At 37.0% G+C, this 24,098-nt stretch overlaps 1 protein-coding gene across 1 annotated transcript in view; it reads right to left on the bottom strand.

Annotated features, from left to right (window-relative positions):
• Positions 1-24,098, bottom strand: part of DCDC1 (doublecortin domain containing 1) — a 469,967-nt gene that overhangs the window by 160,058 nt on the left and 285,811 nt on the right. The window contains exons 17-19 of the mRNA XM_006060826.3: positions 23,551-23,611; positions 13,223-13,357; positions 12,658-12,815 (exon numbers count right to left, since the gene is read on the bottom strand). Coding sequence (XP_006060888.3) covers positions 12,658-12,815; positions 13,223-13,357; positions 23,551-23,611 — 354 coding nt within the window. The remainder of the gene's footprint in view (positions 1-12,657; positions 12,816-13,222; positions 13,358-23,550; positions 23,612-24,098) is intronic.

Below are 24,098 nucleotides of genomic sequence, written 5' to 3'. Positions count from 1 at the left end.
GATCCTATCTTTTACTCTTATGGGCAAATGGACTCTTCACTTTCTGCCATTAGAGTAGAATCATCTACATATCTGAGGTTGTTGATATTTCTCCCAGCAATCTTAATTCCAGGCTGTGATTCATCCAGATCAGCATTTTGCATGATGTACTCTGCATATAAGTCAAATAAGCAGGATGACAATTTACAGCCTTCCCAATTTTGAATGAGTTTGTTGTACCACATAAGATTCTAACTGTTGCTTCTTGACCTGCATACTGGCTTCTCAGGAAACAGGTATGGTGATCTGGTACTCCCATCTCTTTTCCAGTTTGTTGTGATCCACACTGTCAAAGGCTTTACCGCAATCAATGAAGCAAAAGTAGATGCTTCTCTGCCTTGCTTTTTATGTGATCCAATGAATGTTGGCAATTTGATCTCTAGTTCCTCTGCCTTTTCTAAATCCAGCTTGAACATCTGGAAGTTCTCAGTTCACATACTATTGAAGCCTGGCTTGAGGGATTTTGAGCATTATCTTGCTGGCATGTGAAAGGAGCACAATTGTAGAGTAGTATGAGCATTCTTTGGCATTGCCCTTCTTTAGGATTGGAATGAAAACTGACTTTTTCCAGTCCTATGGCCACTGCTGAGTTTTCCAAATTTGCTGGCATATTGAGTGCAGCATTTTCACAGCATCATCTTTTAGGATTTGAAATAGCTCAACTGGAATTCCATCACCTCCACTGGCTTTGTTTGTAGTAATGCTTCCTAAGGCCCACTTGACTTCACACTCCAGAATGTTTGGCTCTAGGTGAATGGCCACATTATCATGGTTGTCCACATCATTAAAACCTTTTTTGTACAATTCTGTGTATTCTTGCCACTTCATCTTAATCTCTTCTACTTCTGTTAGGTCCTTGCCATTTCTGTCCTTTATTGTGCCTATCTTTGCATAAAATTTTCCCTTGGTATCTCGAATTTCCTTGAAGAGATATCTAGTCTTTCTCATTCTATTGTTTTTCTTTATTTCTTTGCATTGTTCACTTAAGAAGGCTTTCTTATCTCTCATTGCTATTCTCTGGAACTCTGCATTCAGTTGGGTATATCTTTCCCTTTCTTCTTTGCCTTTTGCCACTCTTTCCTCAGCTACTTGTAAGACCTCTTCCAAACAATCACTTTGCCTTCTTGCAAAACAATCACTTTCTTTTTCTTTGGGGTGCTTTTGGTCACCACCTCTTGTACATTGTTACTAACCTCTGTCCATAGTTCTTCAGGCACTCTGCCTACCAAATCCAATCCCTTGAGTCTATTTCACCATATCATCATAAGGGATTTGATTTAGGTCATACCTGAATGGTCTAGTGGTTTTTCCTACTTTCTTCAATTTAAGCCTGAATTTTGCAATAAGGAGCACATGATTTGAGCAACAGTCAGCTGCAGGTCTTGTTTTGCTGACTGTATAGAGCTTCTCCACCTTAAGCTGCAAAGAATATAATCAGTCTGGTTTCTGTACTGACCATTTGGTGATGTCCATGTGTAGAGTCATCCCTTGTGTTGTTGGAAGAGGGAATTTGCTATGATGAGTGTGTTCTTTTGGCAAAACTCTCTTAACCTTTGCCCTGCTTCATTTTTTACTCTAAAGCCAAACTCGTCTGTCACTCCAAGTATCTCTTTTTTCCTACATTTGCATTCCAATCCTCTATGATGAAAAGGACATCTTTTTTTGGTGTGTGTTCTAGAAGTTCTTGTAGGGCTTCATGTGTGTGTATGTATGGTAAGTCGCTTCAGTCATGTCTGACTCTTTGCGACCCTGTGGACTATAGCCCTCCAGGCTCCTCTGTCCATGGGATTCTCCAGGTGAGAATATTGGAGTGGGTTGCCACGCATTCCTTCAGGAATAGTCTTCACAGAACCACTCAACCTGTGCTTCTTTGGCAGTAGTGGTTGGGGCATAGACTTGGATTACTGTGATATAATGGTTTGCCTTGGAAACAAAAAGAAATCATTCTGTCATTTTGAGATTACATCCAAGTACTGACTTTTGGACTCTTTTGTTGACCGTGAGGGCTGTTCTATTTCTTCTAAGAGATTTTTGTCCACAGTACTAGATTTAATGGTCATCTGAATTAAATTCTCCCATTCCTGATCATTTTAATTCACTGATTCCTAAAATGTAGATGTTCACTCTTGCCATATCCTGCTTGACCACATCCAATTTACCTTGATTCATGGACCTAACAATCCAGGTTCCTATGTAATATTGATCTTTATAACATCAGACTCTTTACAACATCAGACTTTACTTTCATCACCAGACACATCCACACCTGAGAATTGTTTCCGCTTTGGTGGAACTTATATTAGATGTTGATAAATCTAATAAATAATCTCTAGAACAACCACTAAAATAACTCAGTCATGTCCAACTCTTTGTGACCCCATGGACTATAGCCCACCAGGTTCCTTTGTCCATGGTATTTTCTAGGCAAGAAGAATACTATAGTGGGTAGCCATTCCTTCTCCAAGGGATCTTTTCAAGCCAGGGATTGAACATAGGTCTCCTGCATTGCAGGCAGATACTTTACCCTCTGAGTCACCAGAGAAGCCCCAAAAGAACATATAACTATCAAGATAATTGAGAGGAAGAAAACAAAATAATATACATAATAAATCCAAGAGAAGGGAAAAAAGAGAATACAGAATATAGGCTAGATGGAACACACTGAAATCAAACAGCAACATGTTAGATTTAAACCCCAAAATATCAATAATTATGTTACAGGTAAGTGGACTAAATACTTCAATTAAAAGACATGAGTTGTCTTTTAATTGTGATAGAAAACATATGCTATAATAAAAAAAAGCTATATGCTTTCAATATAAAGATAAAATGTTTAAATTAAAGATAAAAATTATGCAAACAAAAATTTGAAACAAAGTCAAAACAAACTTTAAGTCAAAAAAAAGAGATTTTATTTGGGGTAAAGTGTAACATTCTATAATAATGTAAGGTTTAATTTATCAAAAACATATAACAATTCTAAAGTTGCACCTAACTTTTGTTGCTCTTTAGTCGCTCAGTTGCGTCTGACTCTTTTGTAACCCCATGGACTGTAGCCCACCAGGCCCCTCTGTCCGTGGAATTCTCCAGGCAAGAATACGGGAGTAAATTTCCATGCCTTTCTCTGAGGGAGCTTTTATTTATTTCTCTAAAATATCAGTAAGTATAACCAAGAATTGAAAATTCAATTATCAAACTTGACCTAATAGATAGAACACTGTGCCCCCAAACTTCAGAATACATATTCTTTTCAAATACATATGGATCACTTATAAAAACTTCAAAATTCGCTTTAGTCCATAAAGCAAATCTCAACAAATATTAGAGTTGAAATCATACCAATAATGTTCTTCAACCACAATGAAATTAATATAGAAGTCAAACACACACACACACCCCAACCAGAAATATTTCATATATTTAGATATTAAGAAATATAATTCTGAAATTCATGGATCAAAAATTACAACAAAATGGAAACTATAATAGAAATATAACATTAAAATTGGTAGAATGAAGCTAAAGGCATGCTTCAAGGTAAATTTATATCCTTAAAAGTATATATCATAAAAGAAGAAAGGCTGAAAACCATCAGTGAATACAAGCCTTGCAAAGAGTAGGATTTTAGGTAGAAAAATGAAGTAAAGGCATTTTGGTCAAGAAAACCTGCAGATGCCAAGTCTAATCACCCTGTACGCATGCATGCTGTCACTTCGGTCGTGTCCAACTCTATGAGACCTCATGAACTGTAGCCCACCAGGCTCCTCTGTCCATGGGATTCTCCAGGCAAGAATACTGGGTTGGGTTGCCATGCCTTTCTCCAGAGGGTCTTCCTGATCCACGGTTTGAATCTGGGTATCCTGCATTGCAGGCAGATTCTTTACTGTCTGAGTCACTAGGAAAGCCCAGTGTGGGCCTGGATAAGTACAGGGAGGTTCTGAAACAAGAAAAGAGTGCGGCGGGTCTGCCAGTTGATGCTTCGCAGGGAACTTAACTTAGCAGGAAACTAGTAAACACTGAAGAATTGTCAGTCTGTGAGTGAGATGTTCAGAGCCATATTTCAAAAGCATATCACCAGGGAAGTGTACTCAGGATGAAATACTTTCTCTTAAAGTGAAGGTGAAAGTGTTAGTCACTCACTCGTGCCCTACTCTTTGCGACCCCATGGACTGCAGCCCACCAGGCTCCTCTGTTTTTGAGGGATTTTCCAGGCAAGGACACTGGAGTGGGTAGCCATTTCCTACTCTTTCTCCCTATAATATACTTATCATCCTCCTTTTATTGTAGTGATTTGTTTAATATCTCTCTTCTCTGTTAGATTCTGTTAGGGCAGTTCTGTGAGGTGAGAACATGTACCTGTATTTTCAGTATTGTATCCCCAGTGCCTAGGATAGTTCTTGGAATACAGAAAATTCTCAGCAAGTAGCTGTACATTAATAAAGGATGAAAGAAAAGAGAGGGGTAGAAATTAGTTAGAAAAACCACTGTGATAATCAGGCACAGTTTTGGGTTGACACATGTGAAGGGTTATAATCATCCAGCAGACAGTGAGGGTCTTGAAATGTATATATGAATGCTCAGACTAGCTCCCTCTCTATTTTCTTATTTCTGTTAATCACAGTCCTTCATTCATGCATTCATTCAGTCATTCATTCAACAACCTTGTGTTGATTGTCTAGACAGTAAAGAATCTGCCTACAATGCAGGAGACCTGGGTTCAATCCCTGGGTTGGGAAGATCCCCTGGAGGAGGGCATGGCAACCCACTCCAGTATTCCTGCCTGGAGAATCCCCATTGACAGAGGAGCCTGGTGGGCAACAGTCCATGGGGTCGCAAAGAGTCGGACACGACCAAGTGACAAAGCACAGCACAGCAATGCACTGTATACAACACATGTACCAGATATGTTCTGGCCCTGGAGGTGTAGATGTGAATTAAAATTTTTTTCCTGCTGAAATGGAGTTCACAGTCTAATGGGACAACTCAGGAAATAAATACACTTGGGACAGGCAGTAATAAATGCCTGAAGAAAAACAAAGCAGGGAAAGAGAGTGACAGATTGTAAGCACACTTGGCAAATGTGAAACAAACCAGACTGGCTAGAATAGGGGAAGGGAGGGGAGAAAGGTGTCAGGGAGATGCCATGGGCCTTGTAAAGTAAGACCTTTTAGCATCTAGTAAAGACTTTGCTCTCACTCTAAAGGAAATAAAAATCCATTGGCATATTTGGAGCTGAGGATGCTGCCCATGATCTGACTTATTAATATGAATGTATCCTGCTGGTTGTTATGTGGAGAATGGATTGTAAGGGGACAGGGGAGAAGGAGACAGACAAGTCAGGAAGATAACCTGTGGCAGTCAAAGTAACTGCCTGAATTCTGTTCTCATATAATTCCATATATTATAACCTAATAATACATCTACCATTGGTCTTCCCCCCACATCACCCAATTTTAGAACTTTGTTACCTACTACTTTCACTATGATAATACAAGATAGACATTCTAGTTTTGGGGATACAAGTTTGAAGATTGTAGGTGTAGGGTTTCCCACTCATACCTTGAATAGCTTTATAGACAATATTGAATAAAACAGAATGATAAGTAGAACATTTTTTTAAATGTAAATTAAGCAGCATAATTGAAGGTTTGGGTACCTCATTGCAGTAAGTGGAACAAAAATTTATCATAAAATGCTTATTTGAAAGCCTTTATAATTTTTGAATTAATACACATTTATGGATATAAACCTAATCCTTTGGAATGCTTGATTTTGACTTTGTTTCAAAAAAGCAGGTGCAATTAGATTATGTGTTCATTTTATTGCAGTTCACAGAGAACATGTGGGACTTAATTTTTAAATATACCAAAATGTAAACTGGCAATAATATCAGCCAAAATCAGGATATTAACTCTTCTAATTAAAAAAAAAATTATAAGCATATCTCTGCATCTCTGGAACACAATAATTTCAGGTTCTTAAATGCATGCTCTCATATAGTATAAAAGAGCTAAAGGTAATGCTTAAAACTGAGCATTTCAACAGTGAGTAACTGTAATATAACCTAAGAGGAGATTTATTTCCTGGGAATCTTAATTGGATTTAGTGAATATCACAGGCAATTACTATGTTTACATTTGCTTTTATTGGGAAGCATTCTAGAAATAAGAATTTGAGTGTAGCAATTTAAACAGCCCCCTTTCCTTAAAAAGACAGAGTTTGCTATTATCAAAACTGATCGGCGCATTCACTGTCTCTACAAAGATTGTGTTGATGTGTGATAAACAAAATGAGAATGTTCTAATCAAATAAGATGGTTATAGATTACCATCAACTATATGCAAAACTACATAAATTATTTGATAAAGTAATAAATCGTATGCTATTGACTACTCAAAATCAATGTCTTTCAATTTTTAATTTTTCTACAAATTATAATTATGGAGACATGATCATTATTTTTTCGCTTAAAGAATTTCTCATTACTGCCTTTCTCTGAAAAGCAGAAGATTATAATAGTTCTGCCAGCTAGTGCCTCTGTAACCTGTTACCAAGAGAGAAAAAACTTGAATGCGGGAACAAGCGTGTCAGTTCTTTCAAGCTTCATTTCTTCTATTCTATTAATATCAAGGGGAAAAAAACCTTACAAAAATTGACCAATGCAGTAATAGTTTGGATTTATATTCTATTGGAAGAGTAAGTATAAAAAACTGAGTACCAAATGCTCAGGGTTTCTTCCATGCCGATTGCAGCCAGACTTAATTACAGTAGGAGGATGGATTTTATAGCAATTGTAAAAATGTAAATAAGAGTTTAAAACTGATTCAGGAATTACATCTTATAAATGAAGCTTTGATTTTAATTTAAACAATTCTCATAGGGTATAATATACATTATTCAGGATGTTCTGCCTTTGTTAAGATTGAAATAGCAGTGATAACTTCAGGAAACCCTGGGACATAAGCACCTGTTTCTTTTCAAATTACCTCTCCTAATGATTATAATAATTTTATGCACTAGATTAATTTAAAATGTAAATATTACAATATTTTAAAGTTTAAGTTATTAGATAGAAACATCTTAAAAGTAGAAGTGGAATATCTGCACCAAATATAGCATATCCTTACCTATTCTAGTCTAAATGTTCCTACTAATAAAGCATTCACATGAAAATGCTTTTCATAACATATGCTGATTTTTGTCCTTTTGCAAATATAATATTCAGTCATTAAAATTTTAAAAATAAACAGTATACAAAAATTTTAAACTGTTAAATCAATATCAATAATTAGCAACTATTAATGTTTTGATCTTTCCTTCAGGTCACCTGCCCATCTGGTAGGTTATCTATTTTCTTTACTTTTTCTATAAAAAAACTATGAAAACAATAAATGTATTTTATTACTTGCTTTCTTAGTAGAAGGAAAGCTCATGAGACATTAAAGTACATTAAAAATTTTTTTTTAAAAGAACTTTTAAATATCTGTTCTCTTTGGAAAGAATGAAGTACATGCCAAGTTGAGTCATGAAGAGAAATGTCAGTGTGATCTGCGGCAGCTGCTTGCTTCCCTGGGAAGGCAGGGGCTGGTTAGGAGTACAGTAGCTAGCAAACCCCTCAGCGCTCCACAAAGTCACTAGTGGGAAAAGAACAAAGGCCTTTCCAATGCAACTAACACAGATGTGCCCAAAGGCAACCTGTCAGAAGCAGTTAAGAAGACAGCTACTCACAGTTCATTATTTCCTTCTCACAGGTCACTGGGTGACAAGCTGGGTCAGGGTGCTTTGTCGGCTGTCCTGGTCCTTCCCCACCCCCTACTCAATTTAAATAAGGGGAAAGGGCTCCACTGGATAAACTAAGGTAAACAACACATTCCACATACTCAAAGACGCCAGATGATGGCATCTATTTTTACTTTGGACTAAACTTAGACTTAAATGTACACACAACTTACTTTACCCAAGTAAGAAGAGAGCTGCATTGCTGTATCTCACTAATAGAGGAAGCAAAATGCTTTCAAGCAAACAAAAAATATAACCTATTATGTACTAAGAATCTCACATGAAAGGCATAACACAGTAGAAGATTTTCCTTTCTCTTCAATGGAAAAAAGAATTTTTTCATATTAAAAAAAAAGATAAAAAATTAGTTGCTTTCTGTAAGTGTTTGAAATGTAAATGAAATGAAGTGATTCTGTAGATGACCTGGTTTGTGATGGTTGTTGTAGTTTTTTAAGGCTATAATTCAAAATAATATACCAATCAAAATGGAAATAGTTTAATTAAATCTTTTATGATGTAATACACATAAAATTTTATGTTTTACACATAAATGACAATGACAATATGGCTCCTCATATGATGACGTTCTATTCTGTTATGAAATTAATACAATAAAAGTTACTAGGAATGAGGAATAAAACAGTGGCTAAGAACATTGTCTATAGATCCAAGTGGATATGGATTCAAATCCCATCTCTCCCATTAACTAGCTGTATGACTGGACACATCCTGAAACCTCTCTGAGCCATAGTGGCTACATATTTATGGATAATAATAGTGCCTCCACCATCAGGTTATTATACAATAAGTAGATCAGTCTATCACATTGCTACAAGAATAAATAAGTACTTAGAATAGCAGTTGGCATATGCTAAGTATTCAACAAATGACAGCTCTTACATGTCACCAAATTTAGTATATACAAAACTGAACCGAACCACCACGCAAGGTGTGAAATACCTTGGTTAATCACGACAAGTTATAGTTATGATATTAGAAAGAGGATTTTTAAAATCTCAAATCCATTCAAGTTCAAGCCTCTAAATCAGTAAATCTAAGAAATCAGGGGTTTACACTCTCCCTTAATATTTTCTACTTTTTATTTAGTCTTCACTGAAAGCTGCATATATTGATATATCTTTTATCACTGTATTTCTAAACTATTCCACCCTATTTAAAGATTGCTTTCTAAGATATCCAGTCAAAATAATAGGCCCCATTTGAAAGGCTAAAAATGTGGAATAATCATTAAGATGAGAACATGAATGGTCAGGCAGAACAATATAGAGGCTAAGAGGAACACTTAAGGTATGAATAGACCTGCCTTAAAATGCCATTAACAGCTGGAAGCTTCAGCCAAATAACTTGTTCTCTCTATACCTAGATTTCCTTATCAGTAAAACAGAGATTAATACCCCTGTTTTACATACTGTAATGGAGCAGGACCCTATGGGATCTTCCTATGATAGACCCTTCCCCTCCATATCCTCTGTTTCAGTTCTCTGAAGTACCTAGATAATAGTATCTTGAACACATTTCCTGACTTGTTTTGTAGATGTTAAACCCCCACCAAATGGAAGATATTAATTTCCTGATGACCATGAGGAGGTAGTTCCCAGACCTACCGGAGCCAGAGAACTGAAAATATGACACCACCCTGTTACTTCACTATCAACCAAATCAAAGAATTGTGTGCAAACTGATCACATATTTTCAATTCCCCTCCCTCACCTGGCCTTTAACAATGTTTTCCTGAAACCTATCAGAGGGTTTGAGCATTAGCTGCCCTGGACTCCTTGCTTGGTGCCCTGCATTAATGCTGCACTTTGTTTTGCCACAACTTCCCTGGTGGCTCAGACGGCAAAGCATCTGCCTACAATGCGGAGACCCAGGTTCAGTCCCTGGGTTGGGAAGATCTCCTGGAGAAGGAAATGGCAACCCACTCCAGTATTCTCGCCTGGAAAATCCCATAGATGGAGGAGCCTGGTAGGCTACAGTCCTTGGGGTCACAAAGAGTCGGACACGACTGAGTGACTTCACTTTCTTTCTTTTCTTTCTTTCTTGCTTTGCCACAACCCAGTGACAGCAGGTGGGCTTTACTGCATCTAGGCAAGTGGACCCAAGTTTGGTTTGGTAACAATTCCTCATAGGTTACTGGAAAATATGGCACACAAAGCACTTAAGCAAAGTCAGTATATGTTATTAATTATCAAATGCTATCTTCCCTTTTCATATATTACCTGCAATAACTACCTACTTCTGTGTCTTTCCCCAAATTTGGCTACTTCTGATTCTCTCCTTCCTTGGCTACTTCTAAGGAAGTTCACACATTTATATCATTTTATTCTTTTCAATTATATATGCTTCTTTCAGACTATTTTCTATTTAATGTTTTCCCTAGTATTCTATTTTTTTCCCAATTTCCACAACTTGTATCATGCACATTATTTCTTTATTTTTTGCAGCGATATTATTTCATAAAATCATTAATAAGAGAAAAACAATGTGATGCCTTTTTTAAAGCTATGATAATATAATGCACTGATTCTCTTATATTTGGAAAATATGCAAACCTAACAAGACAACCTAAGATTCAAAGCAGTCAATAGGCCAAGTTCAATACCATGTTCTAATTTTGCCCAACAACTCCTTCCAAAATGGGAGGAAAGTAATTGCTCTAAGTACTAACTGTTTATTCAAGATAACTTTGTTAAGGAACAGAAAGAGGAGAGAAACAGAAATTACACCTATTGTGGTAAATTGTGGGGGTGGAGAAAAGAATACACATAAATCCTGTGGCTTAAAAAAAAAAAAAAAAGAAGAAGGCTGGAAAAGTCGCTGTATCCTGAGACACAAACCCTGAGGAACCCTCTCTAAGAAAATGGCCCTAAGAAATTTCTTATTAAATAAAATCCAAAATATATTTACCAATTTCTATTGACTAAAAAATCACACATCTAAATACAAATTCCATTAAAAATTCTTTTCTACCCCTATTTGTTTTCAGAACATTTTCACAACTCTACCTATTGAGTACTTACTACATTCCTGAAATTTAAAGTCATCTCATTTCGTTCTAACAACTCAAACAAGTACTGTGGTAAATTAACTGTGATTAACAGCTTCATTGTTTATTTGTCTCACATTGCCTAATACAGTACTGTATTCTTTTCTCCTAAGTTTCATAATCAGACTACAGTGCTTCAAGGAAGATACAACAGAAAACATAAAAAAAAAAAAACCCAAACTATCCAAAACCCCAAGCCCTCAAAAAAAAAATCCAGGTTGAAGAAGCTATAGGGAAGTAGATGAATTAGCACTTTGGTTCCTGCACAGTGACCCATGAGGGCCAGCATGAGACAAACACAAAAACCCCATATAGGTTTTGGAAATCTGAGGGCAGGAGGAAACTGTGCCTCCTGGAATAGAACCCAGGATAATGACGAACCCCCAGCACTATCTCAAGAAGAGTAGAGTAAAAATGGCTGCTGAGTGAACCTACAGAAACAGACCGATGACGACCTCATAGAACAGCATTTTAATTCCTCAGCGCTCCGGTGTTTTACATGAAAACTTCAAAGACTGTTCCTAAGGGACTTATGTCCTGGTGACCCAGATAGAAAGTGGCCTGGATGTGTAGCTGAAGCCTTGTGATTGTGTCGGGGAGCATCAGAGAGTTGAGAACCTTATGTACAAGTGGAAAGCAAACACTGGGGGAGGAGGTCCTGGAACACAGGTTTTCATACAGATTCAGGACACCCCCATACTATAAAACAGTAGGATACTAAGCTTATTATTTCGTTTGCATCCTATCTTACTTGAAACAACAAAATCAAAGGATTTGAGGGATAAATACTTTAGAGAGACAATAAATTGAAGGGGCAATTTTTATCAAGAAAAAAATATTTCCCTCCTATTGAACACTGAAGCAGGAATACATAATTTAAGAATATAAGATAGCTTTTAATTGAAATAAAGTTACATTGCACACTTTAAACTTACACAGTGTTATTAATATGTGCCAACTATGTCTCAATAAAGATGTAAAAACTTTGTAAAAAAGAAAATCTTTTTTCAAGCAATAGACATTTCTATATACCATTAGAATATTTAAACAGGTATTATCTTGAACTTTACTGAGTATAAGAACTATATTACTCCTTTAAGAGTACTTCAATCAATAGTTAATTTCAAACAAGTGTCTATTGAAATTGCAGTTTATAAAGTCATTTTGTGCTTGACAACACCAAACCCTAGAAAAATAATAATAATAAACCTTAGTTTTCCAGTTAAATGAAGAAGACCAAAGAAATAGTATCCATTTTCCAATCAAGGGTGATTGTCAATCAGTTAGCAAAATAATTGATGTTAGTTTTATTCTAGTGATGGAATTATATCAATTTGTTAAATTATCACTACTTAAGACCATCTGTCATGCACTTAGACCTAGGTCTAACCCAATATTCTTCTTGTGGAACATAGAAAGGATTGTCTATGAGTGTGCCCTTCTTTAAGACCTTTTGATATTTTCACAATTGGGTATATATGCTCTGTACTGCCTTATACTAATTATGTTATTTCAGAATATTTCCATGAGATCCCAGGACAGTAACCCTTCTAAGTATACTTATATTAATAGACAATATCATATATCAGTCTTCAATGAAATACACATAAATGTCTCCTCTCTTTATCAAATGTGACCTGAAAACAACATGCTTAAGAGCCAAAGGGCTTTTGAGATATTTCAATAATCTTCAAGAAATCAATCTTACATGAAACTGAAGGAAAACATCGAATGTCATTGAGCAATAAAGCTCCATTCTGTCAGTGCCCTACCTCTGAGCAGAAGCCTTAGGATGTTTCTCTTCCAGTTTCTTCACCAGGGCCACTGTCAGCTGCCCTGTCTCCCCAAGAGAACCTTCTGGCATTAAGTGGGTGTCTGAAGGCTTTGGCAGCTGCTTCAAATCAGGGATACTGGCACTTTTTTGCAGAACCTAATAAATGAAATATAGGAATTATGTAGCTAATTTTCACTGAGTGGAAATGTCTAAACTATATATGCCAAAAAATTTAACAGTGCACATTTCATGGTTCCTTCAGCCTTCTTCATCCAGCACATAAACCTTTGGTGTGTGGTGAGAACAAAAGAAGGCAGTCCTAAGAAAAGCTGGTGTGTCACCATTTATTTAACCAAAAGAATGCTTATATAAATATACACATAGGTGTTTACATAAATATGAGTATATAAATAGATGTTTATGTATGGATATGATTTTAAATATCAATAACACTAATTTGTGAATTCATTCTTTCCTCTTGAAAACAACCCAAACATTTTTCCTCTTTTCAAAATATCTTTCAGAGATCTAGCTCTGTCTTGCCTCTGGCTCACTACACTGACCTCTTCTGCTAAGCTGCTGCCATGCTCCTGATGATCTGTGGTCCAGGCACCATGGTGAAGGTGATACTCTGTCTGGGTCACATCTACTTGCACATTTAGCTCCTCTAGGTAGGTCAGAACAAACTGAGGATAAGCCTGTAGGGAAGGGAAAAAAAAAAACAAAACAAAACAGTACTACCAGCCTTGTAAGCAACAGCCAAAAATCTATACAACTGGAATGATGGGAGGATAAATTAGATTAATACGAAAAAAATCTGGCTAATAAGTTTTGTACTTTATTGTCAATTTCAGATCAAAATCAAGACAAATAACTTGCATACAAAGATTTCTAATTTGTTGTTTGATCTGATCAAGTTTGACTCGGTTGCTAAATACTAAAGCCATCCTATATATTGACAATAATGGCTAACATTTATTGAGTTATTTCTACATAAAAGGTAAATGCATTATGTACATGTAATTTGCAGTTGCTCTATTTGGGGGGAGTATTCAATTCTGCTCTGGAAGACAACAAAACAAATAGGATGGATGAGCTTCATTAGCCACAGGAAGCATAGATAAGTAAATTAGTAACCTGAGGGGTGTCAGGCAGAAAGTAATTAGAGCATGTCTATGAACATAGATCGGAGAAGGCAATGGCACCCCATTCCAGTACTCTTGCCTGGAAAATCCCATGGACAGAGGAGCCTGGTAGGCTGCCCTCCATGGGGTCGCGAAGAGTCAGACAAGACTGAGCGACTTCACTTTCACTTTTCACTTGCATGCATTGGAGAAGGAAATGGCAACCCACTCAAGTGTTCTTGCCTGGAGAATCCCAGGGACGGGGGAGCCTGGTGGGCTGCCGTCTATGGGGTTGCACAGAGTCGGACACAACTGAAGCGACTTAGCAGCAGCAGCAGCAGCAGCAGCAGATGTAAATTAAGCATGAGACACACAATCCTGAGATCTTTAACTGACTACCCATTGCTGACTCTCATTTTGGATCCTCTGCTGGATAAAATCCACAGCTGCCCATAGGCCACCTGGGGAGCACAGCTATTGACCAAGTGTACCTGTCACCAGCTGTCTCCCAGATCAAGTGTGTGTCAGTGTCTCACCTACATTTCATCTGTTAGGCCCAATTTCAACTCTGGTCCTGGGAACACATCAACAGCAGGGAAGGGTGATGCCACACTGAGAGAGGATGCATCTATATCAGAGATTCAGGTAATGTGGCCCTTCAACCCACCTGTACTTTATGCATATTAACCTAGCCCATCTCTTTCTCCATACATTGTACTTGGTGTTTTAAATGGATTAAATAAACTGTAATCTGCACATTTTCTGTTCCATGAACTCGAGGATAGCCTATCAAGGCACATACTTGAAGTCTTCCAGTACATCAGAGTAATTTCCCACATAATAACATATTTACATTTTAATCCTTGAAACAACCCTTTGAAAGGTGTGACTATTGTTCCCGTTATAAAGACAAGGAAGCCAAAATAGGGAGGGTAAAGCAACTCGTTCCTCCAGCTTGTTGACTACTTCATAGAGCTTAGATATGCTGCCTAAAGTATTACATAAACTTCTTTTTTAAACTGTGGAACTCAAGTTTTAACAAAAAGTATGAGGAAGCATTCACTGGATAATTAAAGAGTACTAAGGTCCTTATATTATTCTAGAAAAAGCAATATTAAATAACTTTGTTACAAAATCTCTAACTAAATATGAATGCTCTAAATTAGGTTGTGGTAATGAAACCAAAACCCTATGTATATACTGAAAAATACTGAACAGCACACTTCAATTCTGTGGTATGTTAATTATATTTCAATAAAGCTATTTTTAATGTAAGAGATTCAGTTAAAAATAGAAAAACAGAGTATATCTCAAGAATAAGCAGATAAAAAAAGAGGGAGGTTTTCAGAAAAAGGAAGAAAGGTAAAAACAATATGAATTAAAAATATAGTAAATAGAAATTTTTATTAAATTAAGAAATGACTATCAAAATGTTAAATATGCATTTGAGAGGAAGAGACTGTTTCTCATTAGCATATTTTTTCAAATATTAATTGTTATCATGTGCATTTATGCTTTTATTAAAAAATACATTTTAAAAGGCCCAATTTAAAATAGTGTCTTTGTGGTGTATACTAACAAGATACTCTTGGAAAAAATTTTTGAATCATTGTGCTAAATCATTTCAGTCATGTCCAACTCTTTGCGACCCCATGGACCACAGCCTGCCAAGGCTCCTTTGACCATAGCATCCTCCAGGCAAGAATACTGAAGTGGGTTGCCATGCACTTCTCCGGGGGATCTTCCAGACCCAGGGACTGAAGTGGATTCGCTTAGGTCTCTCGCACTGGCAGGCAGCTTCTTTTGCCATTGGTGCCACCTGGAAAGTCCTTTGAATCACTAAGCTAACACAAAATCATTACAAACTCTGTTTGTATGGAGTTGCACAAACTCCGTTTGCTGTAAGTGGAATTACTAAATCCAAAGAACATGTATTCTTTTACAGATTTTGATAAATATTGCCAAATAGTTCCTTAGAAATAATGTACTGGTCTCCTACATGGCCCCCCATGTTCCCTGCCTCCTAATATTCAGACCCTTGTGTAGTCCCCTTTTTTATCTAAAAAAAAAAAAAAATAGGATTCTCATTTTATCCTGAAGCTGTGTCATATTTATTTCATTATATTATTTGGTTTTGTTTCAGTTCTTACTCTCTTAGAAATGTCCAAGACAATTCAACTGAAGTAAATATGACAGAAACAGGGAAATACATTATTTTACATCCGTCCTATAGTAAAGCACCAAAGCCAAAATTCAGCAACAAAGAGCACAATATTATCAATATGAGAGAAACATGAGTAGTGGGACATGATATTACATGTTTCAACCTCTTGTATCGTGATGGTAGTTGCATGTTTCACATCCTCGAATAGAGGTAAAAACGTTTTATGTAAGCTTACTTCTGAGATATATTTCCCTCTTATTGGAAAGAAGATGTATCTGGAACATGGAAAAACTTATATATCCAATGAAGTGGGTAAAGAAAGGCCCAAAAGGTAGAGCCATGATGTGTCTAACTAACATAGTAGTGGTTTGTTGTTGTTCAGTAACTCAGTTTTGTTCAACTCTGCAACGCCATGGATCGCAGCACGCCAGGCTTTCCTGTCCTTCACCAACTCCTGGAGATTGCTCAGACTCATGTCCATTGAGTTGGTGAAGCCATCCAATCACCTTGTCCTCTGTCATCCCCTTCTCCTCCTGATTGATTCCCTGGATTAAGTAACTGTAAGTGGAATTACTAAGCCCAAAGAACATGTACTCTTTTACAGATTTTGATAAATATTGCCAAATAGTTCCTTAGAAATAATGTACATGGCCCCCCATGTTCCCTGCCTCCTAATATTCAGACCCTTGTGTAGTCCCCTCCCACATTGTATCAGAATAAGTCTATGTGACCAAAGAAGATGGCAGAAGTGGTGTTAGGTTACATCTGAGATTAGATTATGACAAACAGCACAGCTTCCATTTTGCTCTCTTCTTCTCTGGGATCACTAGCTAATGCTTGAACAGCACTACAGAGAAGCCCACATGCCAAGGAACTGAAGCCTCTGGACAAATGTAAGTGTGCCAAGAGGCAGATTTTCCAGCCTAGTCAACCCTCAGATGATTGCAACCTCCATTGACACCTTGACTTAAGCTTCATGAGAGAGACTCTGAGTTAGAACTACCCAATTAAACAATTCCCAGATTACCCCACAGAAACTGGGAGATAATAAATGTTTGTTGCTTTAAATTACTATGTTTGGGGGTAATTTGTTACACAGCAATAGATAATACCAATAAAATAAAATTTTAAAAAACCCAAATACAAAAAAAGGAATGCGTATGCTTGTCTTCTCACATCTTTATCAACATTGGCTACTCCTAGCTTTATGTCTCCTCATTAATTAATAGGGAAAAAATACTATCTCATTGCTTACATTTATTTAATTCCTAGTGAAACTGATCTTTATTTTGCTTGACTCTTAATTTTTCTTTTATCATATACTTCCTTTTCATGTCCTTTGCTTATTTTTCTATTGAAGTACTTACCCTTTCCTATTGTAATATCACCTCATGGCAAATAGAAGTGGGAAAAGTGGAAATAGTGACAGATTTTGTTTTCTTGGGCTCCAAAATCACCACACACAGTAACTACAGCCATGAGATTAAAAGATTCTGGTTCTTAGAAGGAAAGCTATGACAAACCTCGACATCGTATTAAAAGGCAGAGACATCACTTTGCCTGTAAAGGCCCATATAGTGAAAGCTATGGTTTTTCCAGTAGTCATGTACAGATGTGAGAGTTGGACCTGAAAGAAGGCTGAGCACCAAAAAATTGATGCTTTCAAATAATGGTGCTAGAGAAGAATCGAGAGTTCCTTGGACTACAAGGAGATCAAACCAATCAGTCCTAAAGGAAACCAACCCTAAATATTCATTGGAAGGACTGATGCTGAAGCTGAAGCTCAGCCACCTGTTTATGAAGAGCCAACTCATGGGAAAAGACTCCAATTCTGGGAAAGACTGAGGGCAATAGATGGCATCTCTAATTCAATGGACATGAATTTGGGCAAACTCTTGGAGATGGTGAAGGACAGAGAAGCCTGTTGTGCTGCAGCCCATGGGGTCACAAAGTGTCAGACATGACTTAGAGACTGAACAGTGATATATCAAGTTTATTATATATTAAATGTATTATCTCATTCTCTAATATTTATATTGTGAAGATTTTTCCCTATTTGTCATATTTCCCTGTTCACTTTTGCTAATGCATTTTAGATTTAGAAGGTTTTAAATTTTTTATGTAGTCAAAGCTATTAGTCTTTTCCTTTATGGATTCTATCCTTTTTTGCATGTACATAAAGATGCCTATTCACCACTACTCTGGGTTAGATGTTTTAATGCATGCTTTCTTCTAAATGTTTTATGGTTCCATGTTTAAGTTGAAATCTTTAATTTAGCTGAAACTGGTGACTTGTATAAAAAAGTAATTTATCTTTTTGCAAATGAATAGAAAGATGGTTAACTTTAAAAATAATGAAAAGAAAAAATTATCCAGGTTAGCACAACATAACAAAATGCAATACTGTATTTAAATTTGTTCAGTATTACTATCACTAATAGTTACAAATGATCATTTAGCCAGAATTGATATGCCAGTGTCTATCGATAGGCCAGAATCTATGCCAAATACTCACAATACTAGTATTAATACCTGTATTTTGCAGACAAATACTCTGAAGCTCGGAAAGGTTTAAATGACTTGCCTAAGGCCACACTGCAAAGAAGTGCTGGAGCCAAGATTAGTTATTAATATCCTGATGCAGTAATTCTGTCTTAATGAATGGCAAGAGTTCCATTTATGATCCAGCTGCAGATAATTATCAAATTATCCTCCATTTTAGATTAACTAGATGGATATAGTTTTAGATATGACTAAATTTAGATCTAATCAAAATTTCTAAAACTCTAAAAGAATGAAATGCCTCATTAATAGACAGTTTTGCTCTATGAATCTAGAATAACTGTAATTTAAAAAAAATAAGCAACTACGTTTGTGAATGGCACATTAAAAATTTTAGAATCAAAATTTGCTTTAAAATAATTTGTTTCAAACACAAAAGTATGCGTTATTTGCTAGCTATCAATAGCAGTGTTGTGAAAAGTCAGAAAATTATAAGTTGCAAGAAAAGGAGGGGTAGAAAGGACAGCAGAGTAGAAGTGGATGTTTTCAGTACCTGAAATGTGAGACAGAAAAACATACATTTAAACCTTGGTCTTACTTTTCCATCTGTTGCTGGGAAGGGCAATACTTATATGAGACAGAACTATGTTCCTAGGCAATAGGAGTCAGCTCTATTCAGATGCGCATCAGAACAAGGTCCTCATATGCATGTACAGGCCAAGAAGCTGGAGGGATATTTTGGTAAAGTCTCAAAATTCCACTTTTTTTTTTTTTTTTTTTAAACAAAGACATACAAGCTTTGGTCTTCTGTGACTTCCTTTCAAATAACCTAGAACCTCATTCTGAGTGAGTAATATAATGCAGTCAGAAACAAGATAAGAAGTCAGCTGGGATGCATCTGAGAATGAAGTTAAAGGTAGTATTTACTAAAATGCTTTGACATTTGATGACTATGTCAAAATTCCTGCTTAGGAACAAAACTGAAACTCTATAGTCCTGGCTGAATTAGAGAATGTGGTTGAAATTTTACCTAGTGTGCCAACAACAAATAAGCAGTCAGGGAAATGTTGTTATGGTAATTTTTCAACTTAAATTCCACAAAACACTTCAAACTGCTAAAGTGATGCAAGTTGCAACAGAATAACAGCTCAATTTCTAGAACACCAGAGAAAGAAAGGTACTGTGTTTATTAGTCAGGGTCCACACAGAGACATAAAGCACATAGTATTTTGAACAGGAACATTTAATATAAGCTATTAGTGACAGAGGACTAGAGTGACAAGAAATTTGTTGTGTTGTTCAGTCACTACGTCCTCTCTGACCCTTTGAGACTCCATGGACTGCAGCATGTCAGGCTCCCCTGTCCTACACTATCTCCCAGAGTTTGCTCAAATTCATGTCTATTAAGTTGGTGATGCTATCTAAGCATCTCATCCTCTGCCGTCCCCTTCTCCTCCTGCCATCAGTCTTTCCCAGCATTAGGACCTTCTCCAACAAGTTATTTCTTTGCATCAGGTGGCCAAAGTATTGGAGCTTCAGCTTCAACATCACTCCTTCCAATGCAATATTCAGGGTTGGTTTCCTTTAGGATTGATTGGTTTGATCTTTTTGCAATCCAAAGGACTCTCAAGAGTCTTCCCCAACACCACAATTCAAAGTTATCATTTCTTTGGTGCTCAGCCTTCTTTATTGTCAAACTCTCACATTCGTACATGACTACTGGAGAAACCATAGTTTTGACTATATGGACCTTTGTCAGCAAAGTGATGTCTCTGCTTTTTAGTACACTATCTAGGTTTCTCATAGCTTTTCTTCCAAGGTGCAAGCGCCTTTGAATTTCACGGATGCAGTCACTGTTTGCAGTGATTTTGGAGCCCAAGAAAATAAAATCTGTCACTGTTCCCCTTTTTCCGCTTCTATTTGCCATGAAGTGATGAAAGCTAAGAAGTTCAAGAGAACACTAAAGAATATATGAATAGCAGAGATAGCGAGCCCAGTACTCCTAGGCCTTAGACAGAATGCCCAAGGCCTTAGACAGAATGCCCAAGGCAGATACCTGACTGAAGGCTGAGATCCAGACCACACTGGGGGCACAGTTGTAACTCACTAGATGTTGAAGTCGCCGCTGAGGCAGTGCACGGCAGGATTCACTGTTAATATGCTTTTGGAGCTCCAGAGGAAGCCATCTATAGGGAGGTACCTAATTGCTAACACCTCACTAAAAAGCCACTCACAAGGAATATGCTCAAGGAAACCATTCACAAGAAGGTGCCCACTGGTAACACTCTGCTGTGAAGCTGCCCAAGGCAGGTGCCAGGCAATAAATTGTGGATTTGGCACTGTGAGGGAATAAACTGATACTACCATGCTGTGTGTTATAGGTTGAATTATGTCTCTTGCAAAAACTATGAAAGTGTGTTGAAGTCCTAACCCTTGGTACCTGTAACTACGACACATGTAATCAAATTAATATCAGGTCATTGGTATGGGTTCTAATCTAAAATGACTCGTGTCTTTATTAGAAAAGAGAAATTTGAATACGGACACACACAGAATTCAATGCCATGTGAAGACTCAGACGTGGAGGGAGATGGCCATGTACAGATGGAGGCAGATACTAGAGTTAAACTGCCACAAGTCAAGAAATGTCTGGAACTACCCAAAGATGGAAGAGACAAGGAAGGATCTTTCCCTAGAGGATTTAAATGGAGCACGAGGTTGCCAAACAGCTTGATTTCAGACTTCTAGCCTCCAGAACTGTGAGAAAAAAAAATTTATGCTATTTTAAGCCACCCAGTTGATGGTACTTTTTATAGTACCACTGTAAAAATAATATACCATATATTTTCAGTTTGATTCTTGGCATTTCTGAAATCCTGATGGTGTGATTCTGAGGCAAACACTAACAGATACCATGTGATTTAATTTTGCCTCTCTTAAATCTTGATGATTAACATTCTATTTAGACTTGGAATCACAGAACCAGGAAGGCAATCTTGAGGACTCAAGGCAAATCTCATTTTACTAAAGTAAACTTTTTAAAATTGAAGCATAGTTGACTTACAATATTACATTAACTTCAGGTGTACAGCATTGTAATTATAAATACAATACACATACGGAAGAATACAAAGCCCCTAAGTGTACATTCAATCCATTTGCGCATAGTGAATACCTGTTTAGCCAAACAACCAGGTCAAGAAAGGGGACAGCAACACACCTAAGTGCTCATGGCCCCTTTCAGTCCTGAACATTCTTCAGCTATGTCCACTCTCCCACCTTCTAACACAATATTTTGTTTTTCCTGGCATATATATTTATTCATATACATATATATGTATATGTATGCAATGGAATATTACTCAGCCATAAAAAAGAAGGAAATGCTGCCATTTGTGACAACATGGATGAACCTTGAGGCTATTATGCTAAGTGAAACAATTTAGACAGAGAAAGACAAATATCACGTATTTTCACTAATATGTGTTATCTATAAAACAAAACCAGTGAACAAGCATGTGTGTGTGTGTGTGTGTGTGTGCTTATTTGTTCAGTCATGTCTAACTCTTCTTGACCCCATGGACTGTAGCCAGCCAGGCTCCTCTGCCCATGGGGATTCTCTAGGCAAGAAGACTGGAATGGGTAGCCATGACCTCCTCTAGGGGATCTTCTCAACCCAGGGATCGAACCCAGGTCTCGCTCATTGCAGGCGGATTCTTTACCATCTGAGCCACCAGGAAAGCCTGAAGAAGCATAACAAAGCATAAACAGAGTCATAGATACAAAGAATAGGTGATTGCCAGAGGGGAGGGTTGGGGAGGATGAGTGAAGTAAGTGAGGGAGAGTAAGAGATACAAATTTCCAATTACAAAATAAGTTATGGGAATGAAATGTACAGTGTGAGGAATAATAATATGATATCTTTGTATAGTGACGGATGGTAACTAGACTTATTGTGGTGATCATTTTGTAATGTATAGAAATACCAAATCACTATGTCATGCATCTGGAACTAACATACTGTTGTAGTCAATTAAACTTCAAAAACAAACAACTCATAGAATAAAAGATCAGCCTTGCAGTTACCAGAAGTGAGGAGTGGGGAGAGGTACAAACTTTCAGTTATAAGATAAATAAGTACTAGGGATTTAATGCACAAAATAAGGGCTTCCCTGGTAGCTCAGCTGGTATAGAATCCACCTGCAATTCAGGAGACCCTGGTTCAATTCCTCGGTCAGGAAGATTCACTGGAGAAGGAATAGGCTACACATGCCAGTACTCTTGGGCTTCCCTGGTGGCTCAGCTGATAAAGAATCTGCCTGTACTGAGGGAGACCTGGGTTCAATCCCTGGGTTGGGAAGATCCCCTGGAGAAGGGAATGACTACCCATTTCAGTGTTCTGGCCTGGAGAATTCCATGGACTTTAGTCCATGGGGTCACAAAGAGTCAAACATGACTGAGCAACTTTCACTTTCACTTCATGATGAATATACTTAATGCTACTGCTTGTTCTATATACCACTTGCTAACAGTATGGATCCTAAAATTTCTCATCACAAGGAAAAGTTTTTTTCTTTTATTTTTTATCTGTATGAGATGATGGATGTTTACTAAACTTATTGCAGTAATCATTTCATGATGTACATAAGTCAAATCAGTATGCTCTATACGTTAAACTTACACAGTGCTGTATGTCTGGAGTTAGCTATGGGGTAATCATATTCCAGTATATAATGGAACAAATTAATGCATTGTATACCTTGAACTTACACAATGTTATACATCAATTATAAGTCAATTTAAAAAAGTAATACATGTATTTTAAAAATAGAAGGAAATTGATGCCCCCAAATTCTAGGTTGTATCACAGCCATGAATTGAAGAAGATTATATTTGGCTTTGGAAAACTTGTTTTAAGTCAAGAAAAACTTCAGAGGAAAGTGTCAAGTCAAACTGAGTTAAATTTTAAATTTCTAGAAACTGAGTGAAATCATTTGTTCAAAAAAAGCATTTCTTGCTCTTAATAACTAACAGTGCATTTTATAAGAATATAAAAAAAAAGAAAAAAAATTGGAATAAAGCTTTGGTGTATAGTCCTTACCTTAGAATAAATACAACCATCAGTTCCAAACACCCACTTCTGAGAATCATCTCCTTTATGTCTGTAATGAAAATGCAATTTAGAGATTGATAACTTTTCTCCACATTAACACGTCTGTAGGTCTCAAGCAGAAGTACCATTTGCACAGTCTGGCAGAAGGACTGGGCACATGGTGAGGATTTTCCCATGCTACTACCATCACTGCTACCTCAGCAGTTAAGCCTTTCCTAAGACACCTAATTGCTTTAGTACCCAAAGTTCTGTGGGGGCGCGCAAATGAGTGTGTATGTGTGTGTGCACGTGTGTGTATAACCAATGGCAACCGTGATTAAGGGTCTAGAGAATAAATAGAGTCAATAAGAATATTATAGAAATTTCCATCCCCAAAAATGATCCTCTGTGAGACAGAAAGAAGGGGGCTTAATTAAATAAAAGGATTCAGAGGATGAGAAGAAAAAAAGATACTGTGGAAAATGAGGAACCTCAGGCACCTATTTCTCAAACAATTAGGAAATTTTATTAAGGAACATCAGATTTTCTGAGCTAAG

Source organism: Bubalus bubalis, chromosome 16 (genome assembly GCF_019923935.1).
Source record: "Bubalus bubalis isolate 160015118507 breed Murrah chromosome 16, NDDB_SH_1, whole genome shotgun sequence".
NCBI classification, from domain to species: Eukaryota; Metazoa; Chordata; class Mammalia; order Artiodactyla; family Bovidae; genus Bubalus; species Bubalus bubalis.
Note: the sequence above shows the minus strand (reverse complement) of the source record. Positions and strands in the feature narration are given on the sequence as shown.